The 18,362-nt window shown below is 37.1% G+C and overlaps 1 protein-coding gene across 3 annotated transcripts in view; it reads right to left on the bottom strand.

Moving 5' to 3' along the window:
- The window catches only part of SERAC1 (serine active site containing 1), a 48,851-nt gene that overhangs the window by 17,318 nt on the left and 13,171 nt on the right, over window positions 1-18,362 (bottom strand). For 2 of the 3 annotated variants that reach the window (XM_064509099.1, XM_064509100.1), the window contains exons 8-17: window positions 17,956-18,084; window positions 15,971-16,084; window positions 14,136-14,298; window positions 10,795-10,945; window positions 9,089-9,230; window positions 7,818-7,918; window positions 6,701-6,798; window positions 5,958-6,140; window positions 5,357-5,500; window positions 800-3,372 (exon numbers count right to left, since the gene is read on the bottom strand). In XM_064509099.1, the coding sequence (XP_064365169.1) occupies window positions 3,236-3,372; window positions 5,357-5,500; window positions 5,958-6,140; window positions 6,701-6,798; window positions 7,818-7,918; window positions 9,089-9,230; window positions 10,795-10,945; window positions 14,136-14,298; window positions 15,971-16,084; window positions 17,956-18,084 (1,362 nt within the window). In that variant the 3' untranslated portion in view covers window positions 800-3,235. Of the gene's footprint in view, window positions 1-799; window positions 3,373-5,356; window positions 5,501-5,957; window positions 6,141-6,700; window positions 6,799-7,817; window positions 7,919-9,088; window positions 9,231-10,794; window positions 10,946-14,135; window positions 14,299-15,970; window positions 16,085-17,955; window positions 18,085-18,362 lie in introns of those variants that run through there. The other variant, XM_064509101.1, reaches the window with a different exon arrangement.

The raw sequence follows: 18,362 nt of genomic DNA, 5'->3' as shown, positions 1-18,362 counted from the left end.
TTCTAGGTGGGTGATCACTGAAAAAAAAAGAGAATGAAAGCCAATATATTTCAGAATTTCTGTTTTGCCCCAAATTTGGCTTTTACCTTTTTGTCCAAAATCAAAAGTTTGAAAAGAAAAATACCAACATTTTCACCAGAATGAAAATTTCTGTGGTCTAGTTACCTACAGTGCCTACACTGAAGCACAAATCACAAAGCCTGTCTGCACTACTGTAATCACAACCATCAAAAGTTTGATGATGATAGCTACCAGAAATACCAATAAAGTTGCACAAGAGTGCTAGACAACCACAGGGAAGATAGACTGACAAATTCCTATTAGTGCTCCCTCTGTGCCTTGCTGTGTTACTCTTGGATGCCACAATGCAGATGAAATACCATCTTCTCAGATAATTCACCCCAAGTACAACACACCTACTAGCCCCATCTGCGGCTGGGTTCACAGCTAGATGGGATTAGTGGATTAAGGACATAGTTTGAGTCCCAGCAATTTCACATAAAGGCTCTATTCTGGATTAATGGGACACCAGGGCAGCACAAGAGCTTAAGTTTCTAATGGGAAGCAGACGTTATAGCACACGACACGCCCTTTGGCCCTAGAACCCACGTCTGTACATGGTGTAGGAGACACTTTTAGGAAAAACAAAACCTAAAAGCACAACTGCTGATTGTTCAATTTGGCAAAACACTGATGACCAGCTGTGCCCCCAGTACGGTGCTTCTGGTGCTTACACTGCTTGTTATTCTTACCTTAGGTGAAGGTTAAACATTGCTTTTTTCCAGCATAAGACAATCACTAAAAATCCCACAAGTCTTTAATGAAAGAGAACATGATCAAGTACATTCATTTAGCAGATCATTCACCTTTACTGCATTTTGTACCATATCTAATACATTTTTAAAAATGCACTATCTTCTAAACAAAAAAAATGCATACAACTCAAAATATTAGTTTTAAAAGCTACACATGTAAACATACAGTTACAAAAAGGAGAAAGTTGCCTCAAGAGTTCCAGTTATAGCAACAAAACATAGAAGCATTTACTGAATAAGATTACAGTGTCATATCATTGATCTGAATCCTTTTAAGCCAAAGTAGTCTATTAAAGTCAATATGGGCTTTGTCACACTACATTCCATTACTGGAAGTCTTGTCTATCCAAACTGAATTCCACATACCCTCTTCTTCGTGAATACAAAGTATTCTAAAATATTTACACTCTGAAGTTTAAGCACAGTGTAAACAGGATAAACTCCTTTAAAGGTTCTGTTACATTTTCTATCTGGAATAGTGGCATCCAATATTCTTACCTATATCTTGGTTATAGAAGAAAAAAAAATGCTCTCTGATGTGTAGTGCTGTACATTCTCTGTACTGCTGTGGGTTGTGAATTTTACCATGCAAGTCCAGCACGTTGAAGCTGAACTTCCAAAAGTGCTTCTTCAGACTTAGTGTCCTCCTGGACTGGAGTGCTCTAAGGTGGGAACAGTTGAGGCAGCCTCAGGAGCCAGCAGGACTGCAGCCAACACTGACGTCTGCACTGAGCCCACACAGAACCGCAAGGTGCATTCTACTTGTCTGGTGGCTTTTACAGCCATAATTTTGAGGCCAGTAATACGAGATCCAACTCACATAAGCGACGGTAAGAGACCTCTTAAGCCTTCTCTACTGACTTTCCTGTCATCAATAAAAGCCTTATTTGAGAAATGGTCAGCTAGGGGAGTACAGCCTAACCATAGCCTATTTTTGTCTTCAGAGAGAGCTGGAGGTGGAAAGAAAGAGACCACAATTAGACTGTAACTAGGCTGCCCTGAACTGTTGCAAATTATTTAAGACTTTAAAAAAACGGCTGAAAACTGCCATTTTTTTTCTGAAGAATACTTATTTCTCATCAATATTATTAAGGTGTCCTTATGACCTCTAGCAAAAAGAGACATAATGATAAAACTTACGTAAGACAAAAGTGCTGTTTTTCCTCTTTACTACATGAATAAGTACACTTAGGCCTCAAGAAACCAAAATGCCTGGGATCTTCTGCATTTCTCATGGGACCTTGTGAAACCTGCATTTTCTCCTGCTTTGCTTATTTTCTCCCTGAGCTTCACACTCTAAGCATCATCTTGTCAGGACCTGCAGATGTCTTATTCCATTTGGGCATTTTCAATGCTATTCTTTAAATCAGCTAAAGAGCTTCTAAATGAGTACCATGAGCCGGAGAATGAAGTGTACCATCTTCTCAGTATGTCCCAAGAGTGAAGCTGAACATTAACAGCAAGGCCTCTGTTCTGTATCTTCCATGTGACAGTGCGCAGAACTGCACCAAGTCTGACCAGACTCAAACTGTCTCAAAGAAAGCAATCTCAAAAGTTGGTAGCATTAAAACAGAAATCTACAAGAACGTGAAAGGGGTTTTTTTCCTTTTTTTTTTTTTTAATATATACAAACAGGTTAAAACAACTACAGTTGTTTACACAAGACATCCTACTCAGCAAAGCTGCTACCTCCTCACGCAGAAAACATGTTGCATTTGCTAACAAGTCTGCCCGGATCTGTTCAACAAAAGGGCAAATTACAAAAACTCCCATATCTAGGCCACCGATCCAAATCCTATTTTCAGTCACTTGGACAAATTCCCCCAGGCTTCTGTCAGACTCCCTAGCATGGGCAGAAACCAATGCTTTAGGATGGCCACATGCTTCTTTCCCCCTTTGACACAACAGATAATCATCTCAGTTAGTTGTTTCTAATCCTCTCTGTAAGACTTTAATCCCAGATGTAGATTCACCTTAATGAAAACAACTACCTTCAAAGAAACATCTCTTAGCTAAAAAGGAGGTGCACTGGGCACCCTCCATAGCCTAGTGGTGCTGCTCCAAATGGATAGTTGTAGACTACCAAGTGACGCTTCTGTTCCATTGAATCCCCATCCCTTCCCTGCCAAATTGCTGGAGAAATTATGCACACTTTGTCAATAAATCATGGTCACTCGAAGCCAACGTTATTTCTCTTTTTACAAAGTTATAGTACTGTGTTTCAGTCTGTACTTATTTTGAATGCATTTCAGAAATAAGATGTGGAGTTCTCCGAGTTGGAGGTGTACTGAAAATTATCTTAGCAGCAGATACTGTTCACATAACATCTTTGCAGTTCTGCAGACCTCTTAACAAGTGTTGGGGAAGAACTTTTCTGTGTTACATCACATGGATGAAATAAGCAGTGGTGTTGTAAAAACTCAATTGCCAAGTTCTCTGACTAAAACCTCCTGAATGAACTTCAACGTATGTTGGTACAGGAAAGCATCCTTCGTCTTTGGCTTACAAATATTTAGATGATTAACATCCACTGGAATAAGGTCTCCAATACCCAAATCTGGGAAAAGGAAAGAAGAAGAAAATACTACCAAAGTTCAGTAGATAATCTAGACTGAGATGCACGTCTAGCATTAGCAATTTCTCATTCATTTTCTGTCTTCTGTTCAGCTATTTTGTCTTACATCAGGTAATTTTTTTAATGTGCTAAGCTGTTATCAATATGCTCTGCTAATACGCAGAACTACATATTGTTGCAGAACTCACCCTGGTAAACCATTAGGCCTAGAGTTTACTGTGAATTTGTGAATTGGGAATTCACAAATGTACATTTCTCCATACAGATTCCTTTGAATAATCAGAACTTCATTTATGGGCACCTGACTGAGAGCAAAGTCCTGACTGTACTGAAGTTTAAGCATTGACTTGAACAGGGACATGGTTTAATCTAAAGTATCTGCATTCTGAAAAAGTCTAAATGAATGTAGGGTTTTTACAACACTATTAATTGTTCATATCCCTTATAAAATACTTTGACGTGATTAAAAAGAGGACTAGTGTGGACCTTAAATATGCAACAAATCACTAAACACCTTTCCTGGTAAATGAAAAAAAATCCATTGTGTATTTGCAGAATACAGGTGTTCTATTTTCAGCTATGGATTTTAGGACACATCACAGCATTTACGTTTTCCTGACAGCTATTACTGCTACTGCACGTTCCAGTTTAGGTTCTGCTGTGACTGTCACATTCTGGTTATTATGCATTCAACTCAGCCTCCTGAAAAATCACACCTTTTGCTTGGAACTTTGTATCTTTAGCCACATAAAACAACACTAGAGCAGGATGAAGGCTTGCATGTGTGCAAGCAAGCGTGTAAGAAAGAGGGAGTGCACTGCTTGGCAGCCTGACATTTGAGCAAAATGGGTGGGGTATCACTGAACCGTAGTGAACCATATTGAGAGCACTCACATGCTGCATTGCATATCATCTCTAGAAGAGAAGAGGAGAACTATGCTATAAAATTTTAAGTGCATGATGCTTATCTGTGCACTTTGTTATCCATTTGTGTGTGTGTGTGTGTGTGTGTGTGTTGCTAACTCAGAGAAAATTAGTACCCAATTTTTCAGTCCTCACCAATAAAATTGCATCAGCCACATTTTGACAAAAATCTGCTTCTTGAGAAGAGAGACTGAAAAATACTACTAAATATTCACTCAAGGAAAACAGGAATGCATAGCCAGCCTTCTTCAGAGCAGCCAACCTTGCATGTAACCCAGCAGGTTTAACTGACAGAAAGCCTGATCTAACGCCCAATGAAGCAATGGTTTCTGTTTGAGGCCTTACAGGTACCTTGAGCAGTGCAGAAGAGGGTCTTGCTCAGGTAAAACCTGAGAATATCAGACTTTAAAAAAAATCTAAGCTGAACACCTGTAAACAAAGCAAGAGAAAGAACTGCCTGTTTTTCTCTTCCCCTACAAAAGGTGAAAAGACCAAGAGAACTTTTCAGGAGGTGAACTCTATTTTAAAATGTATGGCTTGAATTTAAGTTTCTTGACTATCTGAGATATGAAAGATAAAGGATTCTTAACACTGAAAAATAGTTTTGTGATCCATTATTTTTACTAAGGAGCTTACTAATTTTCTTTCTTTTTAAAAGGAGGAAATAGCTGGCATTTGTGGGAGCTTCTGAAACACTGTTCAGCATACCTATACACAGATGGAGGACAGTTACTCATAATTACAAATGAAAGGACTGCAACAACACAACATTAGATCTGGGTCTACCCTGTTCTTTTCAACAAGCAAATAATATTGGCATTTGGAAAAATCAAAACAAACAACTGCTGTACTAAGATATACACGCAGCTCACTGATCTCAGCAGGATGACTGTAGTTCAAACTCAGTCAAAAGTTTAAACAAAAGAAGAAAAAGATGTATTTTTGGGTCTTTCTACTATAGTATTTATAACGCTCCCCCCTCCATCAATGCCTACATGAATATTTGCAAAATTAAATAAAAATGAATGGCTATTTGACATACTTGCTGATTCCAGAGGTACGACGTGCAGTTTTATCATGCTGCCTATGTGTGTTGGTAAGGTTTCTGCAAAACTCAGCACTGGAAATTTCTTTTCTTTGGCAAAAGACAGAAAGTCATCGTTCAGCTCTTTAAGGGCTGGAGAATCTGAGAAAGAGTAACATAATTTTTGCAGTGTTATCTTGAAACATAGATTATAGAATTTGTCTGAAAGATTGCATTCCCAAAGAAATGTTTTGGAATAATTAAAAACCCCAGCAAGAGGAGTAATATTTTGTTTGTAGCCCCTTTCTTCAGGTAATCATAAGCAACACTTCAGCATTACTTTCTGTATAGCATGGAATTTAATTACAAGATACAGTTTGTGAATTTCAGCACAGGTTGAGTTATTACACTGCTAAACGGCCCAAACTACTCTTCTATAAACTCGGTCTTACTCCTTTTTCTCCCTCTGCAGTCAAATACAACATTTATTCTGTCAATTCAACACACAACCCTAAACATAAAAAGGAGGGTTGTTGTTTTTATCAAGCATTATCTGAGAGCATGATTAAAAAAAAAAAAAATAGATTCCTGCTGTTAAATGGTAACAAAGTAAGCATACCCTTGCTGAGTTCTTTAACCTCCGCAGATGGAAAGAGAAGATATCTGGCATTTATAGAATATTCAGCCAGCTGGGAACCATGGTGAGGTACGCTATAAAATATGATTCCTCTGGTGTTGTTTACAATTTTATCCATTTCTGGATTCTTGGAAGCATCCACAAGCATCTTTTTGACGAGAAGACCTGGCAGCAGAAACTGAATTAATGCAGGGACTTAAACGACTGTGAAAATAATCATCATGCTGTATTATTCATTAAGCAACTAAACCATATTCTTGCTTTGGTAGATTAGTCTTTAGTTTGTCAAATATGTAAGATTAAGTTAAAAAAAAAAAACCTGAGAAGCCATTAAAATAAAATGTCAATGAATGGTGCAAATGCAAGTCTCCAAACTTATTCTGCTTGCCTTAAGTACTTCTAATGACACTTACTATATGTCTGATCAGGAAGAAAGTTTAGCCCCTTGATTCCCAATTATACAAATTTCAACTCCTTGATTTTGCATTTTTAATCAACACAGTACAAACAAAAATAAAAATCAGCAAAAAAATCCTTTCAAAAGATATGCACTATTGAATAGAATGTATTAAAAAAGTAGAAATAAATTTTGCATTTTTAGATCTCTGTAAATTTTGGAGATAAATTATGCTGAATAACTGCATGTCAGACTGAGTTTGATTAACAGTTTACTCTGAAATACAACAGCAGATAAATACATTATATCAAACAGGCAATTTTCTTACCACCCATGCTATGCGAGACCCATACTAGAGGTCTATCTCCAATGCCAGCAGCTCTGAGCTTGTCAAGAAGCTCGTTGCTCCTATAAGCAATAGACTTTCTGTAAAAGAATAAACACAAGCAAGATGAATCATGACAGGTTAAATGACAGTGTTAAAACAGAATGAATTTTGAGTGCTGGGTGTTTATGAAAGGGAATTAGGTACATGTACCTGCTGACCATGCTTACTTACTGTTAGTACATTGAAAATTGAAGATCTCAAAAACTTTTGTAAGGTTGGGTTCACAAGGACAATAGTAACTGAGCTAAATTCAGTTTGTCAGTCTTGCTAGAAAATGATCTTTTAATTTCACTCACCAGTCACTTCCTTTAGCATTAGTTCTGCACATCTCTTTATGCGTTTTTGAATAACTTCATTTACATATCATTAAAAAACTATCTTTTTATTTTGGGAAGTGTCATCAATGCCTAATGAACTCTGCACCCTGAAACAAGAATATACCTAAAATCTGACAAACGTGCTTTGCTAAACAGCGCTCAAATTGTGCAGCAATGCACAGGAAATGAATAACTAAGTACAGGATCAACCAATACATTCAAAAATAACAGATATTTTTTCCCTTCTGTTATACTTTCTAAATAATAATCTCTAAATACTTTGTATGGGAATAGTATAAAATCATAATAGTTTTCATTTTATAAACGAAGAGACTGAGGTCCAGAAAGGATGAGCTACATGTTAAAGATCAAAAACGAATCTGTGGTAGAACCAAACACAAAACTGATGCCAGTTCCCAGTCTAAGCCTGAAAGCTCGACATCATTACTCCTTGCAACGTAACAAGAAGAAAACATAGAAGACAACTGGATAACATAACAATTTGTGGAATTAAACGATCAACGGAAACAGAATATTGGGGTAACCACTGTGCAAAAGTCTAATTTACTTTACCACTATTGGTTCCTCAAGCATACCACAGTTGTACCCAAGGTTTTTCTAAGCTTCATTTCCATATGCAGCAAGAAAAGTAAGTTGACTATTTCACCCCAGGTGACCCCAAGGATTAGCTTTACATATCCCCTTCTTTCTGCCCCCCCAGACTGCATTTCATTTGTTACCTATGAGCCTCAACAGGACATTTTGCTTTCCAGTCACTCAGATGGGTGTCATACTCCACAGATATAATTCTAAGGGCAGGACAGTCTGACGCCAACCATGTCTAAATTAATTTAAAAAAAAAAAAGCATAAGTGAATTTGATCCATAATCATTTGTTCTCAGACATCATACTCAACAGTAATCTACTGTTAAGCTTGATACTGATTTTTTTGGAAAAATTATCTTACATTTCACAGACTGTTCAAATGAGCTATATAAGAAATGATGCCTCTTCCACAAGCGTGTTCCCAGTGTGTCCTTAAAGCAGGTGTTTTCTTGAAAATGATCCCCCTCAAAAATCTTTTCCAATACCGTTAGCATATTATACTTCCGACAAAGTTATAGAGAAATAAACTGCTAAATTCTGATTTTAAGAACAATTATTACTGGTAATGACTTAAAACCTGATTTTAAATACATTAGACTGGCAATTAGAGAATCTACCTTTTCAGCTTATAATTGAAGTACTTAAATTCTTGCAAGCACTTTACCACCAATGAAGCAAAGCTGTTATTATGGGAACAATGTTAAGGAAGATATCCGCTCTTTAGTTAATCCCCAAATACATCTTACACCTAGACTATTATTCTTGTATTATGTGCCAGCAAACTCTTTAGCCTCTTCCCCAGCCACAAAGTAGGCAAAAGCTGGAGACAGATTAATCACTCACGCATTCCCGGCTCCCTCTCCTGGCTGATATGAGAATTACTAAGATTACCAATGGGGACCTACCAGTATTTTTACATATATTATATAATTCTACAGAGGTACTTCGTTGGTTATACAAATATAACTTGATTAAAGCAGACATTACTTATTTACCAGTAATATTTGTGCAGAAATATGCAAAAACTCAGGTACTCAGACACCTATGCATGAAAAGATACTTAACTTTTATAAAATGTAGTTTTATCTATTTTTTTCTAAGCTATCGCATTCCATGAAAAAGTTTAAGAGGAAAGCAGACACTACCTCCTCTTTTACTAGAAGAGGAATGGTGTGAGAGCATTAAATTTAGCAGGGATGTTACTTTGCAAGAACAGCCTGCTCAAAATTTCAACTTGCTAACAAAAGTGTACCAGAAACTCAGAAAGTGCTACTAGTATAATCAGATTAAAAGGTATTTAGATTCCAGATAGGCAACTTCCAAACAGGTTAATTCTAGAACCTCTGGACAGCTCTCTTTAATGAGAAAGCAGTAGTCTTGTATGAAAATGTTATTGCCTTCTTACCTTTGGCCAGCACTGGCTATAGTCCTCTTCCCTTTCTGAAGCCTTTTGAGCCACAGGCTGGCCTATATCTTGTTGTCGCCAGGTTTTAAATGCTGCTCCCAAAAGACCATGAACAAAAAGGATGTCTGCTTTGATGGGCTGACTGATACAGAAAAGAGTTTTTAAGAGATGGATGGTACATATTCTATTAGCAAATTACAGTTTAAACAGAACTTTCACCCTAAGGAATGCCAAAATGCTAGTTTTAACACTATTTGTGATTCCTTATCTTATGAAGGACAAGATATTGCAAAGAGGATACCTGTATCAAGATGAGAACCAGGGATCCATCCAGCAGAGAGAGAGGCAAAGGACATGTGGGTCTAAGTACTACTGGTAGGGTAACCACATATGCACCCTGACTTTTTGGCAGTAACTCTGCTGCGATTTGAAACATGGAGATCAAAGAGGATAACAGTAATAGGGTTTGTGAAAAAGATACATTTTTAACTTATAAAATGGCTTGGGAACTACACCAACCATCCCACACCCGCTACATTCAAAGGAAGGAAGACTGGTATTTTCATGAGACATTCACTATCCCAAAACATTGAAGAGCATATTGATTTGTCCAGAAGTTCCCAACAACACTACTAACATGTAAGAAACATTGAAGAAAGACCCCACAAATAATGGGAAAGGATCCTATATCCTGTCACTGAAGCTGACCCTTCCAGTGATAACATTTCTTTTTAATCATTCAAGTTAATATTTGGCTGATTTTGTAAGAAATCCACCTCTACAGAAGGTGGTCCAGTTACTGTATTAACACAAGGTAAGAGATGCTGGCATTAACCAGATGATAACAGGAATTATTGTAGGAATAATTACTGAATATATTTCAAAGATAATTCAGTGAGAAAATTTTACCACTTTGCAGAAGAAGTGAAACTAGATGGGTCAGAGAGAGAAACCTGCATGTTTTCAATAAGAAGGTTTGTCAAGATTTTGCAAGAGAAGCTGAAAACAGGAAGTATGCAGGTACAGTGCTGTTTAAAATGCAGCACAACCAACTTTAGGTGAAACCCTGTTTTGGAAGAGTTTGTACGGCAAGTACTGGAAGTACCAACCTCATACGTTGTATTCTATAATGAAAAATACCACTCTCTCCATCTGCTATTAATACAGACTGATATAACCAGCTATATCCTCAAATTAAGCTTTTGCTGTAACCTGACTAACATCAGTGAGCCAGGGAATATACCTGCTACTAAATAACATATCACACTGGAAACTGCTTCCTTCCCAGATATATAATCACAATCAAAAGAAGATGACAGGGTTTTATGGGATTTCTTAACCATAAATTAACTGCAGCTTAGGCCAACATGTGCTGCTCCCAACAGAATGATTACAAGGCACCACATCCTATGAGAGCCAGTGCAAAGGCTACATGGTTGCAATGTATACAAAGCAATAATTCATTTCAGTTTGTATTTGGATTTTTCCATACAATACAGTAATACCCCTTTCATGGCTACGGACTGCTCTGAGCATTTCTGTTGTTCTCATACGTGGGAATCTAAACCCCATCCCTTCAACCCGTCAAAGAATAGGAAAAGCAGGTGACATGAGTACAGCAGCACCCAGCCTTTTGGTTTTTTTGTTTTTTTTACGTGAACAGTATAGCCAGTAGCAAAAAGTACAGTGTGATCCTTCTGCTTTACCTGCTACGATACTGTGGATGCAAAACATAAACACCATCTGGATACTTTTCTTGCACTGTGTCCCTGTCCAGGTTAGCCAAAGCTCTGGATGCATGAGAAGACTGAATAACATGCGGAGATTTCATTACTTCAGCAAGTACAGAAACCCAACCTACATTGCAAAAATAAAGTGGCTAATTAAGTACTTAGGAATATCATCCAAACAAGAGAATTCAGAAACACCATCCTTCAAAGTGATGCTTGTGAAAATAAATGTTAGAACATAAAATAGTGACATCAAAACAGATCCACTTCTCTTTACCCAAGGAAAACCAATGGTAGATGAGAGGAATCTCCAAAATTGAAAGTGAAAATCCAGAATAGTAAGGAGGCAATGTATTTTGCTATTATTCAGCTTATGATCTGAAGGAGGACCCCTTTTCAGAAGGAAGAGAAAGTGTATCCATAGGTCACTGTAGTAGTCAGAGAGGGAACAGATGTCCAGTCTGTTTCTGCAGGTAAGTCTTTAGAAAGACAGAGAAGAGCAACGTCCTCACGCCAGTACGCAGGAGAGGAAATGAGGCTTCTAGCACAGGAAAGGCATACAAAAGTTAGAAAGCAGGAGTAACGGCAGGTGGGAAAATTGATGCTTGTTGTAGGAATACAACCATTTCTAATTTTAAAATCTAGCACGTGAAAAACTTTAAGAAATTAAAATGTCCTCATTATTCTAAAAATAATATGCTGTTTATACTTAAGAAATATAACAGAACAAATAATGGAAGCCTCTTTAAAACACTCTTCAATTTTAAGTCATAGCTACCTCAAGAAAAAACAGACACTTTATAATATCTTGCCTAAAACCTTCTGCAGAAACCGTTCAACTAAGGAGAGGAAAGGAGCAGAAAATACATTAAAAATGTTTGAGAATTCCTTTCCCAGAGCATATCATGAGTGAACATATTCACAAAGAAAGGTTTAAGAATGAACACCAGAATATCCGGAGTGTGTCCATGATACAGTTTTGAACTTCCAATATTTTAAAGCAGATCTACACATTGCTTATATATTATGCATGTTCTGTACCAGATGTCTCCATCTCCCCCCAACAACCGGAATCTGAACATCCTAAACTGCTCAAGATTTTTCAAATCACTAGTATTTTGGTTCACACAAGCCAAAAAAAAAAAACGTGTACTTAAACGGAATAGAAAAATAAGCAAACTCCAAGCAGAAAAGATTAAAAAGTCCTATCAGGAAGTTATTATTATGTGTGTTATTTCTTTAAAATTCTGCATAATCCTTCTTGCTGCTAGCTACAGTGGTCTATAAATCACAAGTATGTTAAAATCAAATAGAACCTGGAATGACTGAAGAGAGATTTTCAAATTGAGGCTGATTTGAAAAAGAGAAGAAACATAATTTGTGAGCACTGTTCCAAAATCTTTTTCAGTTTTATTGGAATTTGAAAATAGGTGTTCTTCTGTCCAGCCAAACTTTTCCTTTCTACTAGCTTTAGTAGTAAAGTCCTCATCACAAGAGGTGTGATTTCACAGTACTTTGCTACTGGTATAACGAGTAAGTTGCTAATTCAGAATAGCTCACTGCAGAGTTATAAAAAGAATGGATTGAGGTGGTTTTTGTTTAAATGTAAGTACCATTGATAACCGGCACAAGTAACATTTTTTAAGAATAATTAATTCAAATTACATTTCTAAGTAGAATATATGTTAACCAATGTCTAACTTCTTAAGAAGAATACTATTAAAAATTTATTTTCAGTTCTCCAAATACAATGAAAGACTGCCAAACTAGCATGATTAAAACTAGCAGGATCTATGTTTTTTTTTCTCTCTCAAATGAATCAAGATGAAGGACCAAAAACAATGTGTTGAGAATCCCTCTGCCTCCAGACACCACATCACAGCCACTACATGGTGTCCTCTTTCTTTCTCTTCCTGTGCCAGCAGATTTTGCAAAAGACCCTCAGAGGTTCCTTCTTGTGCACATCTTCCAGTAACAGAAGGGAATTGTTCTCATCACCTCTTGATCAGCAGCATCCAGCTGCTCATCAACTCTTGATCAGCTTTGCCCCAAAGAGCTGCTGACTCTTCTTTTTTGATCTTTTCCTCCATATGTGTGGTTTTAGCAGTCGTAAGAATGAAAGAACAGTCTTAGAACTCAGACCAAAGGCCTCTGCTGTCTAGCACTCTTTCTCCAAAAGTGGGCAGTAAGGAAAGCTGGGGAACAATAAAAGAACATAGGGCAAGAATGTAGTGCTGTTCCCTCCTTCACCCTCTCAGCTTCCTGCAATCGATCTGGAATTTTCTGAGAAAGAAATGGCATCCGTGTATACAGCTTTATAGATTTTTCTTTCTCTGAATATGTCTAATCACTTTTTGAACTCTTTTAAGACTTCAACATTCACAATATTCTGTAACAAGTTTTACTTTAGTTATGCATTGTATAAAATATATATATATTTTTTGTTCTGCCTCTTGGTAATTTAAGGTACAAGAACCTTTGATCTTGTATTATGAGAAACAGCACATAGTTTCCTCCCCTTCTCCAGGCCAGTGATGATTTTATAGATCTCCATCATATTTTCCTTTAGCTGCTTTTTCCAGGAAAAGTCTTAGTCTAGTTTGTTTGCACCAGAGCTATTTCAAGCCTTTAATCACCCTCACGGTCTTTCTCTGTACCTTTGCTATTTCTCCTTTGTGAGATGGGAAGATTAAAAATGCACACAGTATTTAAGAGGCAAACACCACCATGGAGGTATAGAATAGCACACTGCTATTTCCTATTTTCGCCTTTATTCATTTCCTAATAAAACACTGGGAATTATTTGCTTGTCACTAGAACTAGAAGGAAGAACTTAACAGTGGTCTTTAAGGGATATGAAAAAAGGTGCATCAGAGGAAGGCTTAACAAAAGTTCCTAGCTTAATATGAAACAAGGGAGGATAGGAGGGTATGTTTCAGTTTATTTTGAAAGGACTGCAAGCTGCTCTGTTCCTTTATGAGACTAAGACACAGCCAGAAAGAAAAAATCTAATTTACAAGGAAGCCCATCTATGAGAAAAAGAAACTCAAAAAAATCTTTTCCAGTAATCTGAACCGGACATTAATCATGGCCAAATTCTCACCATCCATTAAAAACTTACGCTGCCTGTGAGGCATTGACATATATTGGCTAGACAGAACAGTTTTTAGCCAGCACTGTCTAAACTGTCTATATTTTTTGCGCTTAAAAAAAAGATACACCTCTACCTCTATACATTCTACAAAAGTACCAAATCCACTGAAAATTTTTGAATAGAAATCTGGCACTCAGACTACTTTCACTTGCTTTCCTTTTACCTGCACGTACTATGGATGAATGAAGACGTTCATCCAAAGCCATATTTCCGATAATGCGAATTATGTTCCTTTGTATTTTTGCAGAATCTTTACGTAGCTGGTATATCCTCTGTAGTAGCTGCAAGCCTCCTTTTGCTTCAATTTTATCACAGTGAGAAGACACCTGGCATTATACAGCAAATACAATGTAAGTTGATGTTCTGCAGAAGGTTTTTTGAGATGCTGTTAATACACAGAGTAGGGAACTTTAAGGAGCTGATACAATACAAAGCATCTACTACATAGAAATTCTTACTTCATCTAGAATTTGTTATGCTATACAATCGGAAAGGGAGTAAATATTTTAATATATTAAATGCATGGTTCCTATGGATTGACAACCTAAAAGATGCTGAGTATCTTCACTTCTCTCTCATCCATGTCTGTGGGAGGTAAGATTGTTCTCCACTTGGCATGATGAAATTTCAAGTAAAGTTCAAGAATCCGAACAGGACAATTGTCTGTATTTGTGAAAGCATGGAGCTACTTGTCTTCCTGTCCACCACCTAAAATTCAACTGTTAAAATCATTTTCTTTGAAACACAAGGGTATTTCTACTTTCCAAATAGTACTGCAATCATTATTGATCTTAAAGGCAAAAACACAATCTAGTCCAAGCAGAATATGGTCCAGCTGTAGCATCAACCACTGATTTTGGGCAAATGCTTGTGACTTGAACATTTCATCTACACTGCTTAAGGATGTACTGTAGATATGGAATTGCTGATGTCCTCAAGTTTTTGGCTTTCAACATAGACAGACACACATTCTGTGTAAGTACAGTCACAACTTGTTTAAATGGAAAATCCTGAATATAACAAACTCTAGGCTAAGTTAGAATTTCTATGCATAGGGAGGATGAGAAAGGAGTACTGACAAACTGAACTTTATCCATCCCTATTACCAATAATAATTGGTGTTCTCAGTGCTATTTCTCAATATTCAAGGCTTCTGAGCAATACTTGCACACAGAAGAGTGCAGCAATAGGAATCACAACGTATCACTGCTACACAAAGTCTTTCGTATTTCTCATCTGTGTCTGCAAAGAACGGACTAGTCCTGGGAAGATGCACTGTATTAGCTGTGTGCTGTTCAGTGCTCTGCCCAAAGGCAGAGATCCTTAGAGAAGGACTTTTATGGATAGCCGAAAGTTTATAATCTGTCTTGACTTCTGATTAGAGTGAATTCAAGATGCTACTTTGCTTTCTGGCAACCTAGCCATAGAGTTAGATTAAGAGCCGTAACAGGAGACCACTTGTAAGCTTCCTGGGCTGATGTACACGAACTCACACAAATCCACACACACTTTGCACTGAGAATTTCGTGTCATTAGTATCTTGCTTACTGAGAAGCTGCAGAGCAGAAGCACTAGGCATCTTCTCATGAAATCCCTCTCTCACCATTTGGCTGTGCTAGTGGGAGGTGGCCCTGCACAGAATAACTTGGTAAAGCCACCCTGACTTCAGTCGCTCTCTCCCACTTGCCTCTGACAGAGCTGCCTTGGGCAACTTCTTAGAAGACACAAGCAGATACATTACAGGGCAACTTACATCGGCTAATTAGAAACAATACCTACAATACTTAACAATAGATCCTATGGACACTTCCACCAGAAAAATGAGTTTATTATTGCTGTCCTCCCATTCACATGAGTATCAGCTGTCTCAATATTCTTACAAAAAGGGTGTGGGGTAGGAGACAAGGAAATGGTAACTCCTTCCCAATGTATGAGAGCGCATTAGAAAGGAATGTTTAAAAATGCAGCTTTTTAATTACAGTTTAAAAGACAGATTACCTTAGAATGTTGCACTAATGCTTGCAAGCAGAAGAGTTCTACTGTCTCAGAAGGAATTTTACTCAACGTCTCACAATATGGAAGTCCATTTCCTCCAAAACACCATAAGCCTCCCTGAAATGAGAAGCAATAAAATTATACCACATTCCAAATGGCTACATAAAATACGCATTTCTAAACCAAAGTGTTAAGTGTGTAATGATCTGTAGAAGCTGCTATAGACAGTGCTCAACATGTATATGCTTTTTAAATTGTACAAATTATGTAACAGTACACAATAAAAATGTCCAGCATTCTTAACCAAAAATATTTAATAGCATTTTAGATCAGTGGTCTTCATCATCTATTAATTTCAAAATATACAATAAAGACTGTGGGGGGGGGGAATGTAGGATTTTCATTTAGGTTAATACGTGTTTTATTTTAAAATTGTTTGCCTAAGCATAAGAAAGCAATAATCAGATTGTTTCTAGACTTATATAGTCTCAAAAATGAGAGAGGAGGAAATAAGGCTTTCAGCACTTAGCATAGTCTCTGAAGAACAATCTGTCTCAGTCATGCAGGAGAAAGACCAACATAATCTGGAGAGAGAAGAGTTTTCTAGAATACTGTGATTAGTCAAAAAGCTTCCAAATGCGGTGTCCTACTACAGTTCCTTCTGTAGCAAGAGCTCTGGCTGTGGAAACAGAGTCCTTGTGTAAAAATATTATACATAATTGTATCATAGGCAATAAAGGGCGCTCGCACTCTGAAATCTCTAAATAAAGCCTGTTTGGTATCACAGTTAAAAGACAGTCATTTTTATCATTATTACAAAACACCTTATTACATCTTATTACAAAAGTCACAACCTTTTTATAAAAAATAAAATGCACAAGAGATAGCGGACAACGTTCTGCATTAGCAATACTACTATCCAGGTAAGTATTATCCCAATTTATAGAGAAGAAAACTGTGACAAACATGTTAAAAGTGTGGCTCTTATTCTGAAAGCTGTCCCTAACAGTTTCATATTACTCTCTTTCAGTCACTTCAGTGTAAATACACTCAGTAGTATATAGTTCATTCCCTTTTAACCTCCATTCTCTTGTACATTTACTCCTAAAAATGCACCCTGGAGATAGGGATCAAATCATGTTCTTTCTGGATTACAAAATACAATGTATACCTATTGTATAGTAAGTTTGCAAAACTGGAAATGAGTAAGAAGTCCTACTGAAGAAACTATGTACCACGGACTATAGACATAATCTCCTTTATTTGTTTTAATTCTATAGTACTATATTGGAGTAAAAAAATCAGTAAACAATTCCTTTCATATGGATTTCAGGGTATATGGCTCATAGGCATACATACAGTTTTTAACTAGCATTACAATTTTTTTTCTAGAAATAACTGCACTTCAAACGACATTCCCAAAGTCACTTAAGAAGTCATTGGGCAGGCAGAGTCGAAGAATTCCTAGTTTCCAAGGCCATACAGACCACTAGATTATTCCAAATCCTGTTTTGGCAGTACTGGCCTGTTGCAGGCAGGCATTTCCATGTGATAGCTAAACAAAGCTTACGTTTTCAGGGCTGCAGATAACTTGTCACTTAGTTTGTTAGTAAGACTTAACAGAGCTCTAATCATTTGAGCAATAAAAAACAAATATCAGTAAGATGAAATGTGACAAATCATCTTATGGTTCTGGGTAAAATGTTCAAATAGCAGGTTTATGGGAAGGTTTGTAAGTAGAGGTATTATCTCTCACTGTATCAGCTAGTACAGCTGGGAAAGATAAAAAAAAAAAATTTAAGCGCACAGACTGTATGTGGAAGTGATTTTACGCAAGTTGTAAGGTTCCAAAGTCTCTGTATTTCTTTCACTCTTAGAGTGCTCATAAATAGATTTATATCTTTGGAAATACAGGAAATATATTTTTATCTTTGAGCTCTGTAGCAACAAAGAACCCAAATACTTCTGTTCTGCAGGTGGGAACTCACCCTTTTTGCAGCAAGAGTCTGACTACTTTCACGTAATGCGAGAGATGTGAAGTACCGGACACATGGATCAATACCAGTCTGAGGTAAAGATACTAACAACAAACGAAGTTCATCTTCTATGGGATAATCCTGTGACAAGGGAGCACAAATAACTCTTAATTCAGTCCACACCATGAAGCAAAACACAGTATAAAAGAAAAGGAACATCTGAAGCAATAGAAGCAGCTACATTAATAAAGTCGTAAAACAGAAAGCCTGGACTTTAGTGCTCTGAAATGTAACTTTAATACTAACTCCTGTAAAGATTTTGGGCATGTAAAATTCTAAAATCAGCCAGTAGAATGATGAAAAGTAGGCTTTAAACTTCTTGCTTTGGTAGCTTTATTCCAACAAGTCTAGAAGGGCAA

This window comes from Dromaius novaehollandiae, chromosome 3, assembly GCF_036370855.1.
Source record: "Dromaius novaehollandiae isolate bDroNov1 chromosome 3, bDroNov1.hap1, whole genome shotgun sequence".
In the NCBI taxonomy this organism is placed as follows: Eukaryota; Metazoa; Chordata; class Aves; order Casuariiformes; family Dromaiidae; genus Dromaius; species Dromaius novaehollandiae.
Note: the sequence above shows the minus strand (reverse complement) of the source record. Positions and strands in the feature narration are given on the sequence as shown.